Raw genomic sequence first — 17176 nt, 5'->3', positions numbered from 1 at the left:
CGCATTCCGATGATCGTTTCAAAAATTTCAAGTTGAGATTGATTCTAGTATAGTTTGTTTAAAAAATAAATTATAATAAACTCAATATAAAATTCTTCATTTAATGTAACAGCTATTTAAAACTATTTAACATATTAGTATTTATCCTAAATTACATCAATAGGGTGTGTTTCGCAAACAGCTACCAGGACAGATGCATGAGGATGAAAGCGCTGTGTTGCAGCTTCTGCGTCAATTTATGAGTTCACGCAAAAATATTAAAAAATTAAAAGTAGTGTATGAAACGTGCTACAAAACACACATCAAAAACAATTTAAATCCTTTAAAACATTACCATGAATTTAGATTATATTATTCCAGGCTGAAATAACTATTGGGAAGAACTCTGTAGGCGTGCCTTGATCCATGACTCGAGATACCGCAGCTCCTCATTGTTTATGGAGTGGGCAAGACCAGGATAAGCCTGCGGAGTGCCAACGAAACAAATGTCAACGTCGATGGACAGAAGGTGGTTTATTGGATAAATAACTGAATTGTTGAAAACATAGAATTCACCTTAAACTCACAACCAACGCCATTTTTTTCAAGGAAGGGGGGACCTGCATGTCCAGCTTCAAACAATACCGTTTTATCAACCATTCCATGGCACCATAGTATGGGTGTCTGTAGATATTTACATAAAATACGTCAAAAACAATAAAACAAATGACAACTGCATTCCGCAAATTCACTTGAGTCAAATATTATTGTAGGATATTAAAAACCCAATCGAATGATGCCAAGTTATTCTGGTGTCATGCTCAGGATACACCTAAAAGTGATTCTAATTCTAATAACATAAAGAGTTAAAGACTATGAAGTGTCATTGTTACAATTTCCAAGGAAAATTGAATATCGACAACATCAAGCCCCGATGAGAAAAACCAACATAGCTGGCACCCATGCTTGTGAAATGGAACTTCTGGATTTAGGGAGTTGGACTCCGAAAACTCCTTCATGTAATGAATAGGGGAATTAATTCATGAATAAAACTCGTTACACAACAGATTTTGATAGAAAAAACAGAGTAGAAAGAATATTTTGCGTGTCTTTTCTTGAGCCCCCAGGCAAGGCATAAAAGCAAAAAGTGGCTATAGTACTCTGGCGTGAAAAGTTGCAGCAAACTTTTCCAACCAGCCAAATGCCACATAAGCAAATTTCTAATATGGAAAATGAAAGATAGAAAAATGAGTTTTATAATGTGAATTATATAGTAAAGAAACTTTACAACAATAGAATGTTGTAACAATACGCCCTGTTCAATTATCCTCAAGGACATAAATTGGGAAATTTCTTCAAGAGATCATAGTAGAATTTCCAAGTATCTTGGTCATTAGGTAAATTCTTCCACTTGACCAACAGTTTACCAGTAGCGATGCTACCTCGCTAGACCATTTTTCTGTCCAATATTATCCTCTGGATCCCCTTAACTGAATGGTCATGAACGTGTAAAAGCAAAGGGTGAATGACAACAGAGTGAGGGTCTATACGGCTCTTCAATTAGTAACCACTTCATAAGGAGTAGTGTGTAGGGCAGAGTGATAGTTGGTGTTGTACCACCACTTAGCAAGCGACGCCCACTTAGACCATGAAGAGGCTTTGTCTGAACACGTGCACTGAGGATGTCTCTAACCGCATGTTAACAACTTTGGTCTGACCATTCACTTTGTGGATGACATGAAGTGGATTTGTTCAAAGAAACTCCTTGGACCTGGAAAACTTTAGCCCAGACGTCCCTAAGGAAGATATGATCCCTGTTGCTAGAAATAGAGCTAGGGAGACCATGTAATTTGAAGATATTGTCCAAAAACAAAACATATAATGCAGTAAAAGGATGTGACAAGTGAGCCTATTTATTTATCCATCCCTAGAAAAAGCACTTCTTTGTCATGAGAAGGTGGGAAGCCTTCAATGAAATCCATGCTAATATCATCCAGCATACCTCTCCAGAAAAACAGAGATTTCATTGTGGAAGTTGTGAAGTCTTGATCAGAATGTTCCCTGCAGATGAGTCACGCAATCATTTCAATATTATAAGTTTCAGATCAGAATTGGCACCAATAAATAATTTGCCTTTGCATCTAAGTTCTCATCTATGCCAAGAGTATTTCAGATGCTTGTTAGGATCCCAGATAAGCTCCTGAATAAGTAATTGAATAGTATCATCAGCAGACCAACTGTTAGGTTTGCTCCAATAGCTCCATCTGAGAATTATTAAGCATCATTGGAAAGCTCCCGACTTTTGAACAACATATACTATGGCTAGAAGCTCCCTCTCGTATATTGACATAGCTTAGTGCTTAGGACTCAAGGATTTGCTAATGTAAGCAATGGGGTGCTTATCTTGCATTCAAACTGCACCAAATCCAGAACCTGAGGCATCTGTCACCACAATGACAGTCTTAGAAAAATTGGGGAGAGCCAGTACCGTGCTAAAATAAGAACATTTTTCAATCCTTGGAAGACAGGCACTATTTGAAAATGTTGTAACATATATGTCAACGGTTTTGCAATTTTACTAAGTCCTTCACCAACCGCGGGTAACAACCAACCAACCCAAAAACCTATGAAACTGCTTTTAGGCCAATCTGGCAGTCCGCCACTGCCTGAATTTATTCATGAATAGGGTAGTTGGACTTTGGAACTTTGGATTTAGGGAGTTAGACTCCGAAAATCCCTTAATCTAAAGAGTAGGGGAACTAATTCATGAATAAAACCAGTCACACAGCAGATTTTGATCGAAAAAACAGCAAGAGTAGAGAGTATATTCGTTATGAATATTTTCTGTATCTTTTTCTGTGTCCCAGGTAACGCATAAAAGCAAGAAGTTGCTACAGTGCTCTGGCGTGAAAAGTTGCAACAAATATTTCCCACCAGCTTAATGCCACATCACCTAATTCCTAATACGAAAAATAACAAATAGAAAATAGCATGAATTTTATAACGTGAATTTAAGTATTGCAACTTTACAGCTATAGAAAATGCTCTAATAGCTTGATACTGGAACGAAATAGAAATATAAGCTGTTATGTGTATTTATAGCCATGGAAGTGGTCTTCTATGTTGATCGGTGTACTTTTGTTTGGATAATTGTTTCAAACTTCGAAAAAAGATAAAGGCAAACTCAATATTTCCACGTAATCCTAGGACCAAGAGAGAGTTGGTACTGAGCCAAACTGGTTGTGATAACCCTTTTATTTTCCCATCCGAAATGATGATAGTTACTCTCAAAGAAAATGAATGGAAAATAGCTAAGCTTGACAAGAAAAGAATCGGAAGAGAAAATATTAAGGTTGGCACACAAGGATTAGTACCTGCTTTGCCTCGGGCGTAATTTGTTCTGTAATAGAAGAATTGAATGGAACCCAACCACTAAAGATTGCACCTCCACCTAAAGTTTTAGGGTACAGTAGAGCACTAGCCAAGGTTAAGGCACCTGAAAAACAATATCACCATAAGAAAACAGTCTATGTATATACACAAGCATGGCCCACTCTTCAGAAGCAGACACATACACTGATCACTGACACACTCAAATAGAAACGGGAAGAAATGAGAGACCTCCTTGACTGAATCCACAGATAAATACATTTTTGGGGTTTACACCAGCAGCTATTTCCCTGTCTATAGTAGCATGCACATTTTGAACAGCTTTAAGTAAACTACTCTCGTCGTTTGGAGATTCCTGACAATAAGCAGAACATTTTTTCAGCAAAAATTTATTAGATCGGCAACATCATCCTGAGCGGGATAAGAGTGACTTCTTCCCAACTCTAGTTGCTCAGCCAGAGCACTAACTTTTTTAGGAATCAAAGCAGTTGAACATAAAACGAAAAAAAAAGGAAAAGAGACCCTCTTTAAGCTTGGTAAACAGCTGGCGCAGCCACGATAAAAATACAAGTAATGCTTTCAGCATAATAATGTTCACCGTCTCACATTTCATAAACGAAAAAAAAATACAATTCAAGCAAACGTAATATTTGTACTTCGAATGGCATTCTGACAGCGCTTCGCAATACAGAAAATGAGGAAAAAGGAGACATAAAATCTCCTAGCATTCTGAAAAAAGGGATAGGATATAGCTTGTTATACCATTTATTATTTTCACTTCAAGATTTTTGATACCGAAACAGACTTATATTTGGAAAACAGAGAGGTTACACAAGAAATAATACAGGAGACAAGAAAACTAAACTTACAGCTGTGACAGGAATCTCGAGAATGTCAAACCACGAAGGCATTACAGAACCATCTACAAAAAGAGCAAATAAAAATAATATATTAATCATCTTTTAAAATGGGAAAGCACGCGGCATCTTCATTGCATTGTAACTAAAGAACAGAGGATTTCAAGACTATCACGACGTCAATAAATCCCATGTAAGTAAATGCGAATATGCAGTATAAACTTGAATTGTAAATACAACAAATGGTACCAAATGGATATAGCGTGCACCTATACGAACAACATTAGCAAAGAAGCATCACTTAGAAATTCTAACTTTGTAATTAACGACACCTAATCATTTCCTTGAACTCACGTAAGCTAAGATCTCCTAAAAACCTAAATTAATATGACAGAGATTGGCCTGTGACTGTGAGGAAAGAGCAAAATTCGTAACACGATAGTGTCCAATCAGGTGAATGAATATTCGTAATGATACGGTTAAAATTTGAGCAGAACATCGGCGATCTCTTGAATAGGTAGAGAAGAGAAGACGTACAGTTGCAAGTAACGGGGGCGGAAGGGGCAGAAGGGAAGGACCATTTGGTGTCTCTGAATTCGGGAGAAGTGAACAAAGTTTTGATGGGTTCGTTGGCTGGGCCGGAGTCACCCAGACCGTGAAGCCACAGAACAAAGCTTCGCGCCCTGGACATGGAGGAGGAAGAGGAATCTCGCTGTGGTGGCTGTGGAAAAGAGGGGTTTATGCTCTTTTTGGGGAAGAACAGTAGAAACAGAATCGTGGTGATTAATAATGTAACGGTAAACTTTATCACCTTCATCTCTCTCACCTCATCTAGGCCCTTCATTGCATTATATGATTATTACAATACTGGTATTTTAGTTTAGTTATTTACAAGCATTTTACTGCTTCAACTTAAGAGAGGTATCGTTATAACTATTTCGATTTTAAGGTACGGTCCCTTGATTTATTTTTCTAGTGAATCGTGTTCACATGTATGGAGGGTTTATTAGAAAATAAATTTGTATACTGTATTTTGCGAGAAATAAATCGTTACAAATATTAAAGTAATGTTTTAATTTGAAACAAAGTTAAATATAAAGAAAATAGTGATGTCTTTTTAGAGTAATTAGTTTCCATTAGAATAAATATATTAATGTATTTTGTTTTAAGTAAAAGTTATGTAACTATTCTATTATATAAATTTATCTCGTAAAAAGAAATTAAAAAGGAGATACCTATATATACAGATGCACATGAATCCCAAACAAATACATAATTCTTTCTTTTGCTCAAACTTATTAAGCATTTCCACTTACAATTTCATCGTTTCAAATGCTTAGACTGTCACACAATAGTTAAATTAAAGTTGAAAATTAATCAAAATAAACTATTGAATAGTGTTTTATAAAACATCATACATTCATTTATCATCATTATAACTATTGTAATAAGTCTAATGAGTCACTCACATTCATATAACATTTTATAAAAACAGTTTCGTTGAGTAATGACAAGACTTGTCAAATGATTTTAAACATTGATAAATGTTTACCTAAAGAGTTTCACTTAGTCAGATTTTACTTACTCAATGACCTAAACTCTTTGAAATATTTTTCACAAGACTCATCTAGTAAGTATAATATAACTTTGAACTCCATGGATGTAAAGTATTTAATTTCACTTAACGACTTACTAACTTGTCTAACAAGTTTACATAATTTCAAAAATTATACATATATCAAATATTCAACTTATTTTATTTAAGTATTTTTTATTTATTTTGTTATGCTAAAATCACTTCATTTAATTCAAAATTGAACTCAATTGATATATCCTAAATGATCAATGATTATACAATCACACTAATATAACAAATAACAAATTTAACAAAAAAAACTTAATAAACATTAATATTCAACACTACTCACGCTTTACAATCCACTAAAACACAACAAATAGATAATTACAACTCATTTAGTTCATAATATTAGTAAAAAAAAAACTAGTTTCCTTTACATAAACTTGAGTATCTAATTCAACTACTCTACTTGAATAAAGAAAACTCAAATGATTTGTATATATCATAATGATCATAAATAGTCAAAAATTCATCTAAGTAAAAAAAAAAAAACTCGTGCAAAGACCTATCACCCTATACAAACATATCTCTAAATAACTAAATAAATTAGTAAAAAATAAATTTGCTCTATTAAAAACTATAATCTGAAAAAATTATTATGTTCTACGTAAATATTTCTATAATGAACTTTGATATTTAAAAAAGGATGAACAAAAATATCAAAATTATATAAAGAATGTAGAAAAAGGAAATAAAATAATTTGTAGATAAATTGTAGTCTTTTATAAAATGAACTCGAATAATTAGTTTATCTATTTATAATCTCAAACTTATAATAATATTTAGTAACTGTTATGTCTATTTATTGGAAAGAGAATTAATAGTATTTTGAATTTAAAATACAATAGAGTTAGGACGATTTAAAACATCCCATTAGATATCTAGTTAAAACTATAGATTTAAAATACACGTAAATAGAGTTGACATAATTGTAAAGCTAATATTCATTTACCTCAATCATTATCGAAGCTTAAATAAAATTAGTAAAATTGAAATTTTTATACCAGTAATGAATTTTATAAGATTTAAAAAAATTAACATCTTTACTATAATTATGTTAATAGTTCAGTTTGTTTACTTTTATTAATTAGTTTATCAGTAAGTAATATTTAAATATTTATAATTTAATAAACTACTAGTTTATTAATTTAAAATTCATAAATTATGACTAATCAATTAATAAAAAGTACTTTAATCAATTAATTTACAAGTTATTTGTAACAAATACGAAAAAGAAAGTAGCATTTATAAGATTTTTTAAAAACAATACTGCCAAAGAAGTTAATACAACCTAGTTTTATAATTTATTACTGTTTGAATAGAAGATATTACCCTTTTCCTGTGAATTTGGATTCTCTGTTATGAATTTGAATTCTGTGATAAGTTTCTTTTGCCATGTCTTCAAAATATTGATGGGCATTATTTTAAAATATATTAAAAAAATTGAAGTAACAATTCATTATATTTTAATAATTTTTTGATAACAGATTATGTGTTATTATTTTATTGGTTCGTATATTTAAAACAGATCAATCACAAATTATCATATAAATTAGTGTAAAAAATTGTCAAAAAAAATTGTTAAAAAAACATTTTCCTTTTTTAATGTATAGCAAAAGACAATACTAAAAACCAATAGAAATTTTGTGTAACTGAAGGTGATGACACCAAAATTAAAATTCAGTTTTATACACCAATTTCTGAAACAAAAATTGGAGATTTAATTGGGGATCCAAAATCCATGTCTAATTTTGGAGTTTTCCAAAGCTCCAAAACCATGTACCAACCCCTAATACCTCTATAATTTTTTTCATTACAGAACTACCAAACAATCCTTTACATAATTTGACTACAGTAACATCCCAGGGCCATCAGCATAAAATGCATTCGTCAAATGGTAAACTCCAAATGCAGGTTTACTCACGTAATCATCTCTGCATTTGTACGATTTCATTGCATCAAATCCAATAGACCTGCTACTGGATAAAGAAGACGATGTTCTTTTAGTTGCAACCTCATCAGTTATTCTTCTATACGAACTAAACCACTTTGCTTGCATGTACTCAATTCTTCTCCATGGAGGTATGTACATGTCTATGCTTTTCATAGACCTTTTAATAGCATTGCACATTAATCTCACAACCTGTTTCAGTTCTTCCAATTTTCCAACAAATATTTGAGGAAAAATCTCAAGTAAAGAAGAATAATGGTTTATGGGATGAGCTATTTCAAATTCTGCCACAAGGGAGATTTCAACTATGTATCGATTTCCTGCAAAATTTACATCAATATACTCGTAGTCACCTCCTGGGAATCTTCTATTTCTTTTCCACTTGCATTTGCAAAGCCCTGTACATAAAAGAAAAACAAAAAATAATCAAAATTCATTTCATAACCCATAAATCAATGGACAAAAATAAACTTAGACTTTATCCTTTTGTGTCAATTTCACTAAATCAAAAAGTTGAAAGTTAAAACAATGAAGGTAAGCTTATTAATTTCAATTTTCCAACAAATCAAGAACAGACTAAAATACTCACCAGCATCAAAACCTCTCTCGCGCAGACTAGACATCAGTTGCGGTTTGAATTGGGGTGCCGATTTCTCGTTTTCCACAACAAGATTCAACGCAAGATCAATTTCTCTTCTAAGTATACGTTTGAAATCATCATCCCCATCATCACTGAATATCGTTTGAAGGATCTCCCTTTTCTCAGAATCAAACCACTCCAAATCCTCATCCGAGTCATCACAACCAACACCAACCGCATCTTCTTCCTCTCCCTCCTTTTCTATGAAGGATTTCACAAGGTCCGATAAATCAGTGAGATCCTCCGACGAGTACTCAGTTTCGCCGCTCTGGCATGGCCTTACTCGTGCCACGTCAGCCTCGAAGGCCGCAGCCACCCTCTCAAAGCTCACCGGAACCCTCCCCATTTCTTTGTTATGTAAATATGGGATGAATGTATATATACTGTGTATGGTGTAAATGATAAGATGTGGAAATGATGTGTACATAAAACGACCCAAGGGAAGGTAGATGGAGTCAGAATGAGAAACGAGAAACTACTTCCACCAATGTATTTATACACATTGGAATTTGAAACGGACATTTGCTTGTAGCAACCGTAGAGATTTAGTTTAATTGCCACACGAATGTGGTCCAAATGACAACATTATTTCCTGAACCAAACTGCGAAACCCGTCCAAGTTCATTTTCCCGTCTGTGTGCCATTATGGAAATTATGTATCATTTCTAGGGTAAAATAATTGTACTACCTTAACCTACAACACTGAAAGACGTGTATTGTGAAATTAATTTAGGAATTAATATTATAAAAATATTGAAATTTAAATTAAAAATAAAGACAAAAATTAAAAAGATAAGCCGAACTAAAAAGTGTTTAAGATTCATGAAAAAAAAAACTTTTTATAGTTTTTATTGTTTAAACAAGTAACATTTTACTATAAAAATAAAAGATCAATTCAAAAGAAATAAAAATATGGTAATATAAAGTTTAATGTATAGTATTAAAATAAGACTTTTAAAATGTTCATACTATTTTTCTGAAGTTAAATATGTTTTCTTATCAAAGTATTTTAAAAAATTAGATTTTGTTCTTAATATGTATATCATTGTACTTTATCAAACATTGTTCTCATGTAAAATAAAGTATAATGAATTACAAATATAAATTTTCGCACATGTTTGAAAAATAATGTTTTACATAATGTTTATAAAGTACAGGATCAAAATATATATACATATATTTATAATTTAATGATAAAATACAATTTTTAAAAGTAACAAATATATTTATAGCTTCTTTTTATTAAATTAATGTTTAGCTTCTTCCATATTTTTTCTTTAGCTTGATGTCGATTAAAATATTAGTTTAACTTCAATTAGAATTTTGTAGATTTGATCGAGATTGGAAAGTACATTCAGTATTCATTTTTAAGAGATGTCAGTAAGTTTTTTTAAAGTTAAATTCAATTAAGATTATTGATCTTTATTACAAATGTTACCTTATTGATACATAACAATGTTACTATTAATTAAAGTTAATCAAAATTCTCAAAAATGCTTTTAACTGATGTTAAATATTATATTTTAAGTTGACATGACTATATTATTTTTAAGTTAATGCAAGTTATAATTGATTTTCTACCAATATTAAAATTATTCATTATCCAATATTAATCAATTTTTTTCTCAATCAATATTGACCATATTTTTTCAGTTGATAATTAAAATATTTTTTAATATCAGTGAGATTATTTTTTACCATGATAAGTAATTTTTTTTAATCTATATTAATATAAATTATTATTTTATTGACATTATTTATTTGTCGAAATAAGATACATTTATCGAATAGTGTTTGTTAGAGTTTTTTAAATCAACATTGCTATAATTATTTTTCAGTGGACATCATCTAAAATTTTTGGTTGAAGTCCATAGGGATTATTTTATGTAAATCTGGAAATCCTATTAAATAAAGGTTATAAAATTTTTGAAATGCAAAAGAATATAACTTTCCAAATTAATTTAATAACTTAAACAATTTAAAGAAACAAACTATAACACAACCACAACCCTACAAAAAATCTCACTAACACTGTTTGAAGAGTATATATATATATATATATATACTATTCTTCTATCTAGGAACTTAGATTTTTGTATAGTAACATTAAAATATTTGAAAAGTAGTATGCAAATTGCTTTTTACATCAATCTTGAAAATGACATATTGTTAGACTTTTGTACCTTCTTACAGTATTCAAAATTTAATTTGAGTTTGTTAATTGAAGCTCTACTATTCAGTTGCTGTCTTTCTCTGCTAATTAATTTTAACTGTTATACTAGGAACTGAGCTTGCATTTTTTATATTTTAAAACTTTTGAAAATAGTACTATCACTATTTATCAATCAAATCTTCATGCTCTAAATATTATGTTAAAATTATTTCTTTCTTCTTCTTTCTATTCATTTTTTTTGTTGTTGTTTAATTTCATTTAAAATTATAATTATGATCACTTAATATATTTATGATTTTTTGACAAAAAAAAATATAATTTATTATCCACTATTTAACTTGGATTTATATGCCTAAATATCTTATTGTTAGAGAATTTTAACAAATCATAATCTCATGACATCAAGTAATTCTTTAACTAGTCAGACCGTATGAATTCCTAGTTTTAAAAAGAGGATTTCTTCTTTCAAATATTGATAATTATTCATAATGTCTCACCATATTAAAGTCATAGTAAGTTCAGATCCACCAAATTATTTCATGAACCATTTAATTTTTTTTACAGAAAATACGTTTTTAAACAAAAAATTGGAAGATTGTATTATGCATGATGCATCTATATCTATAATATTATCTAAAGAGATTTCCTCTTTTGGCACATTTTGCTCTCATTTTATTCTTTAAATATTTTTTTACATCAAAATGATTACTTTATAAAAATTTTAAAATAACTTTCATTTTAAAATTTAATTATTTTTTGAAATTTTACTATTATTTTAAATTAAAATAACTATTTATAATAAAAAATTATCCACAAAATAAAAATTACTTACAATAAAATTATAAAAATTATTTAAATTTATTTGTATAATTATAATAATAATTTTATTATTATAAAAAAAAGCGCCTGTGTTTTTAATAGTAATTATAATAATTGTAACTCTGAGAAAAAAAATGTTATAATTTTTTTTGACATATTTATGTATTCTTAATTTTAGATTATTTTAATTTTGATCATAGAGATTTTTATAATAATTTTTATTATATTAATATATATGAGAGTTTAACAAAATTGAAGCATATTTTTTTAAAGTTTTTCATACTGTTATTATGTCAATTACTTTAAAAGATATAATAGTATATAATATTAAAAGTGTGGATAATATGAACGGATTAGTGATGTTAAAAGTGTTTTCATTTACTAGTATACATGAAAATGAAAAAAAAATCTTATATATGTATGCAGTTGATGATTTATATTAAATAATCGTTTAAAATTAATTTGCATTTTTTTAATGATATTTTGTAGTTGGATAAATTTGTGCCCAATTATAATGGAGTTTAATTATGTATTAATAATGTCATTATGTGATTTAAGCATATTTAAATATCTTAATTTTATATATGGAATTTCTAATAGTATTAATCAATAACAGGTAAGATGTAAGGATGGTAAATAAACTTTTTTTTTATATTGTTCGAACTCACTTTTATTTTAATAAAAAAATGTCGTATTAACTGAGTATAAATATAGATAATATTTGATTTTTTTTTTCATTTGCTAAGAAAGAAAAATAAATATGTATAAATAGATATATCTTTGTCATTAATATGTCTCATACACATTGATATACTCTTCTTCGTCATCATCTATCTATCTATATATATATATATATATTAATTAGTGTTTGCATCTTAAGGTCGAGAAACAAAAAGTAATAAAAAAATAATGTAATATTGATGGATATACAAGATGCATCTAATATCTTTTTTCTTCTTTTTCTCACTGCCATTACAGGTTATATATAATAAAGAACCAATTATAACATGAAGTAAGGTGGTAGTTAAGTTAGAATTTTGATGTTGAAACTTAAACTTTTTTAAAACCTTCCATATCTGAATAAACTTCCAGACTTTTGTTAACATGACCTAATTTTATTGAAATATAGTAATTATATGTAAAACGACAGCCTATTATAAAAAAATAACGAAAATCACACCTAATTTTTTAATTCAAAGTTTCAAATCTGTTTGTATTAATAAACGACAAAAAATTAAAATTCAACCTTTTTTTTTCAAAGTAAAAAGAGTTTGCCTCCAATTTGAATAAATTAAATAATCACATATAAATTTTAAAATATTAGACAAGTCAAACACAGAGTTTTTGGTCATGCTTACTTACCAGTATAAAAAATGATCAGGTCGAAAAGGAAATCGAAATTGACAAATCTCATCTATATCCAGATTGAAGTACTTATCTTATTTCTCTCTCATTTGTTGCTGAAAATTGGCTGCTGCATGGACTTTACATAAAAGCCAACAGTCACAGATAGTAATATAGTTTGTTGCATGGAATTGAGACTAAGTTCAAGGAATCCTAAATCAGTGTCCAGATGCATTGAATCTTAGCTTGGGTAGAAATTGCTACCACCACGCTAGAACATAACTAGTTTCTCCAACTTTTCTCTACAAGTTACAGTATACAATAATGTTTGCAATCTTTGAAAATACGCACTAATTATAGCTACTGAAGTCCAAAGTTTTTATATATATATATTTTTTTAAGTTTCTATTCTGATGTCATTAGTGTGTGATAAAAAAATGTGTTTCCTTTTCCTCTTGATAGTAATTTAAGGTGGTTAATAAAATCTCAATTGGATTAATAAAAATTGTTAGAAAATTATTAAAATGCTTTTGTAGCTTTATTTTAGTATTATATATTGTTTTAAATTAATTAATTTAATAAAAATATTAAATTAATATTTTGTTTTATTATTGAAGCATTGCTGCTATCATCCACGCTACCGTTGATTCCATTGTTAAAAGCTTTTTGTCTTACTGTTTTATTTAGGAATGGTTGAAATTATTTTTAAATGGATTCAATTTATCAAACACAGAGACACACGTTAAAGATATTCAATTGTCGTATTTTTAAAAGAGGTTATATATCAGAACAACTCTAATTTTCAAACTCTAGATCATTACATGATTACAGATATCCATGACTACTGAAACTAGTAAAACAATATTGTAAAATTTGTAGTTTAATATTTTAATGTTGTCCTTATTTTTAAAAAACATCTCAATTTAGTCTCACCCCTTTTAAAATTATTTAACTCATATTTTGATCATAAGAATAACTTAAAGTGAGACATTGTTTTTATGTGTGTTAATATGTGTCAAATGAGAAAAGTATTATTGAAGAGTTTCATACAAAAGTTATCTTCACTTTTCAAATGGTTAATATTACTTGTTTTCTTCAAAACATTTCCTTCTAGGTCTTTGTTTATTATTGGTATGTAACAACAATGTCTCACTTTTAAGTTATTCTTTAATAGTTCTCATCAAAATATGAGAATGAATAACATTGTAAGGTTGCATTCATGTTTTATTTTCTTCGTATTTGTGAAAATAGAAGTTTGAGTCTTGTCTAATTGGTGACAATCCTTTAACAGATAATTTGTTACTTTTTCTTGTTTTTTGTTTTTTGCAACTGTAGATAATTTCTTTTTCACAACAACCACGTTCCAATATAATAATTTTTCTTGTAATTTTCCAAGTCCTTTAACAATGTTGTCATGTTGTGATTATATAAGAGTATCAACATGATTCAATGTTACAAAATAAATAAGACAACAAAATATAATTTATTAAGATATTAACTAGCCTAATATAGAATATATAACAACGAATATACTTTACAAAAGTATAGAAAATATTAAAAATACCTACTTACAAAAATATTTGCACTTGTTAACATGTCAGGAAAGTTATCATAAGTTGAGATTAACTCAAAAATCATCAAAAAGTGTTTGTTAAAGATTTTTAGTAAAAATATCATAATTAAATATTTAATAGTAAGAAAAACATGATATACATAAACTTATCCACGTACAACTTTTTCACATACAAAAAATATGTGTATTAAGATGTTTCGTGTGTACTGTTGTACAAAATTATACCATAGATATATTGTTATAAATTTTAAATATAATATTGCAAAATATCTACTTTTGAATGTTATTAAAAATAATAATTTTCTAAAAGATACTTTAGAGGTTATGGGCCTCATGCACTTTTTTCACTACAAAACACACGTTTGCACGCTCTTCCTTTTTCTCTCAAGCTCTTATCTTTTTATCTTCTTTCTTTTCTTCTAAAATATCCTGGGTTTAATTTATTCTCTACTTAAGAGATTCTTGTTAGTTCTGAGATCCTCAGAAATTTTGAAAAGTTCATGTTGTATCTTAGGGAGCTTACACAATACACCGTAGATAAGTCCTTAAGGACAGTAATCTACACGCCTCAGGAATTGCAGTTTGAATTTTGGTCAGTATTTTTACTACATATATAACACTCACATTATTACACTACACCAATGTACTTTTCGAAATATACCTTTCGGATACACAAGAAAATTCCTAATAACAAATTATAAATCCAACAAGACTAGAAATCAACATTTTATTACCCTAATACTTGATTTCAACACTCAACTGAGAAAAAGTAAGTTATCATTTAAAGAATAAAATATAAGATTATTTTTGATAAAAATGTAATGAGTGGACTATCTAGTGTTGAGATATCCTCTCCCAATCAACATTAATTTAAGAAATTAGACAAAAAAAAAATCATCAGGCATTAACCACTATCCAGAGTTTGGATGCATTGTACAAGAAAAAGCTCATTTAAGAGCATGCATATGACTTGTCCTTGGATCATGGATGTGTAAAAATATACATATTGCATCATATATCAAGTATAATAAACTTAAGATACTTCAATGATCTTGCTAAAATTATAATGGTAAGTTGGATCTTTGTATAGAGAACCCGAGGAGGCAGTAAGCTAAAATTTATGCTTGTTTGAGATGATATACTCTTTATGATTATATAAAGATGCAAATCACTTTTGTTTGTTTTTATAAATTTGGACTGAGTTATGCCGATGGAAATGAGGGAGAGTGAGAGAAAGCATCCTCACTGAAGAGATTTGCCCATAATGTAGTTGTTTTTATTACCTTTTCTATTACTCTTGTTTTATTTTACTGCACATTTGCAATAATAATAACAACAGTAGTAGTAATTTACACTATCATATAAAGGATTTCTTTTTTGGTGTCTGACATTTTTTTTCCTATTTTACCTTTTATATTATAGTTTTTTTAAGTTTAATTGTTTTATTGTACTCTTTAACTAATATTTTTTTTTAAAATTTAACTTTTTTTTTATTTGACAATTTATTTTAAATTTAACCAATTTATAAACTAAAATAACTGTTTATAACAAATAAATTTCTAAAAAATAAATAAAATTCATTTACAATAAAAATATAAGTTTATTTATATTTAATAATTTTATTATTATAAAAAAATACATATGCTTGTAGTACATTGTTTTTAATAATAATAATAATAATAACAATAATAATAATAAAAAAATTACATGTGGATTCTTATTATTGTTGTCCACTTTATTTTCAATTTTTCCCCTTTAAATTAAATACTTTTTTCTATTTGACCTTTTCTTGTTAAAATTAACCATTTTTTAATTAAAAATACCTACAAAATAAATAAGAGTTCTTTACAATAAAACTATAAAAAAATATTTATATTTAACTTTATAATTATAATCTATAGTTATATATAAAGGAAATTTCTCTTATCCATATTTGTTTTCTGATTTCATCCTCTAATTAAATGTTTTTTAATTAAAATAATTATTTCATAATTATTTTAAAATTTTTTAATTATAAAATTATTTACAAAATAAATAAAAATAATTTACAATAAAATAAAAAATAATAATTATAATATGATAATAATATTTTTTATTATTATAAAAAAATATGAAGACATGCACATAGCAAAGGTGTTTTCTCTGATAATAATAGTTTTAACATAATTTACACTAATTATATTTTATTTTAATTTAATTTTATGATAATTAATAAAATGATAGTCATATAATTTTATTTGTTTATTTTGCTTAATCTATCAAACTATCACATTATTTACTAATTTTTATAAATTTTAAAATTAAATATCTTCCTTTCTCACCATATTTTACTTAATCCAAACAATCTCACATTTACCTTTTTTTTCCGTCAAATTTACTCTTCCAATCCCATCTTATGAAACAAACACATCTAACATTTGTTATGGTAGCAACTCATGGTGGATACAAAATTAGCAAAATATTGACATTAAATGTATATTCTAAGAAGGAAAATGATACTTGAACAACCATTTTTGACAACATTTAGACACGCGCACACGTGTCAAAATCTGAGTGGTCCATTTTTATTTAATTTTTCTAACTGGACCACTCAGATTTTGACACGTGTGCGCGTGTCTAAATGTTGTCAAAAATAGTTGTTCAAGTATCATTTTCCTTCTAAGAATGACAATTAATTGGATTGGAAATTGCCTATCCACCATCTGGTATGTAACAAACAAAATTTAATTATTTCCTATTCCATTATTATTAGATACCCATTTAAAAAATATCTACAGGTTTTAAACATAATTTACCAATTTTGATTATAGA

At 28.2% G+C, this 17176-nt stretch overlaps 2 protein-coding genes across 5 annotated transcripts; both read right to left on the bottom strand.

The window, feature by feature from the left end:
- Positions 1 to 198: 198 nt before the first annotated feature.
- LOC124833680 (putative carboxylesterase SOBER1-like) lies at positions 199 to 5085 on the bottom strand. 4 transcript variants are annotated; one of them, XM_088105549.1, is made up of 7 exons: positions 4764 to 5085; positions 4239 to 4291; positions 3601 to 3724; positions 3354 to 3475; positions 556 to 663; positions 335 to 463; positions 199 to 226 (listed from the first exon to the last, which is right to left on the bottom strand). In XM_088105549.1, the coding sequence occupies exons 1-6, from the start codon at positions 5068 to 5070 to the stop codon at positions 371 to 373; spliced, it is 807 nt and encodes a 268-aa protein (XP_087961675.1). In that variant the 5' UTR covers positions 5071 to 5085; the 3' UTR covers positions 199 to 226; positions 335 to 370. The 4 variants fall into 4 exon arrangements, with proteins under 4 accessions (XP_087961675.1, XP_047164169.1, XP_087961676.1 ...); XM_047308213.2 differs by having other exon boundaries at positions 199 to 463; XM_088105550.1 differs by lacking the exons at positions 199 to 226; positions 335 to 463; positions 556 to 663 and adding an exon at positions 2047 to 2421.
- Positions 5086 to 7527: 2442 nt separating this feature from the next.
- On the bottom strand, positions 7528 to 8909 carry LOC124833693 (uncharacterized). The gene is made up of 2 exons (XM_047308231.2): positions 8406 to 8909; positions 7528 to 8214 (listed from the first exon to the last, which is right to left on the bottom strand). Exons 1-2 carry the CDS (start codon positions 8881 to 8883, stop codon positions 7715 to 7717), a joined length of 978 nt encoding a protein of 325 aa, XP_047164187.1. The 5' UTR covers positions 8884 to 8909; the 3' UTR covers positions 7528 to 7714.
- Between the last annotated feature and the right edge of the window lie 8267 nt (positions 8910 to 17176).

The sequence above is a fragment of the Vigna umbellata genome, chromosome 1 (genome assembly GCF_029865625.1).
Source record: "Vigna umbellata cultivar VRB3 chromosome 1, Vumbellata_1.0, whole genome shotgun sequence".
Taxonomy (NCBI): Eukaryota; Viridiplantae; Streptophyta; class Magnoliopsida; order Fabales; family Fabaceae; genus Vigna; species Vigna umbellata.
The sequence above is the reverse complement of the archived record's forward strand: the minus strand, read 5'-3'. Positions and strand labels throughout refer to the sequence as shown.

Coding starts and splice junctions, on each gene's coding strand:
- LOC124833693 (XM_047308231.2), bottom strand. CDS start 8,883: ATGTACACATCATTTCCACATCTTATCATTTACACCATACACAGTATA. Junction 8,215..8,405: donor CGAGAGAGGTTTTGATGCTG/GTGAGTATTTTA, acceptor TTTTATGTACAG/GGCTTTGCAAATGCAAGTGG.
- LOC124833680 (XM_047308213.2), bottom strand. CDS start 5,070: ATGAAGGGCCTAGATGAGGTGAGAGAGATGAAGGTGATAAAGTTTACC. Junction 3,476..3,600: donor CTGTGGATTCAGTCAAGGAG/GTCTCTCATTTC, acceptor ATTGTTTTTCAG/GTGCCTTAACCTTGGCTAGT. Junction 464..555: donor GCGTTGGTTGTGAGTTTAAG/GTGAATTCTATG, acceptor GGCACTCCGCAG/GCTTATCCTGGTCTTGCCCA.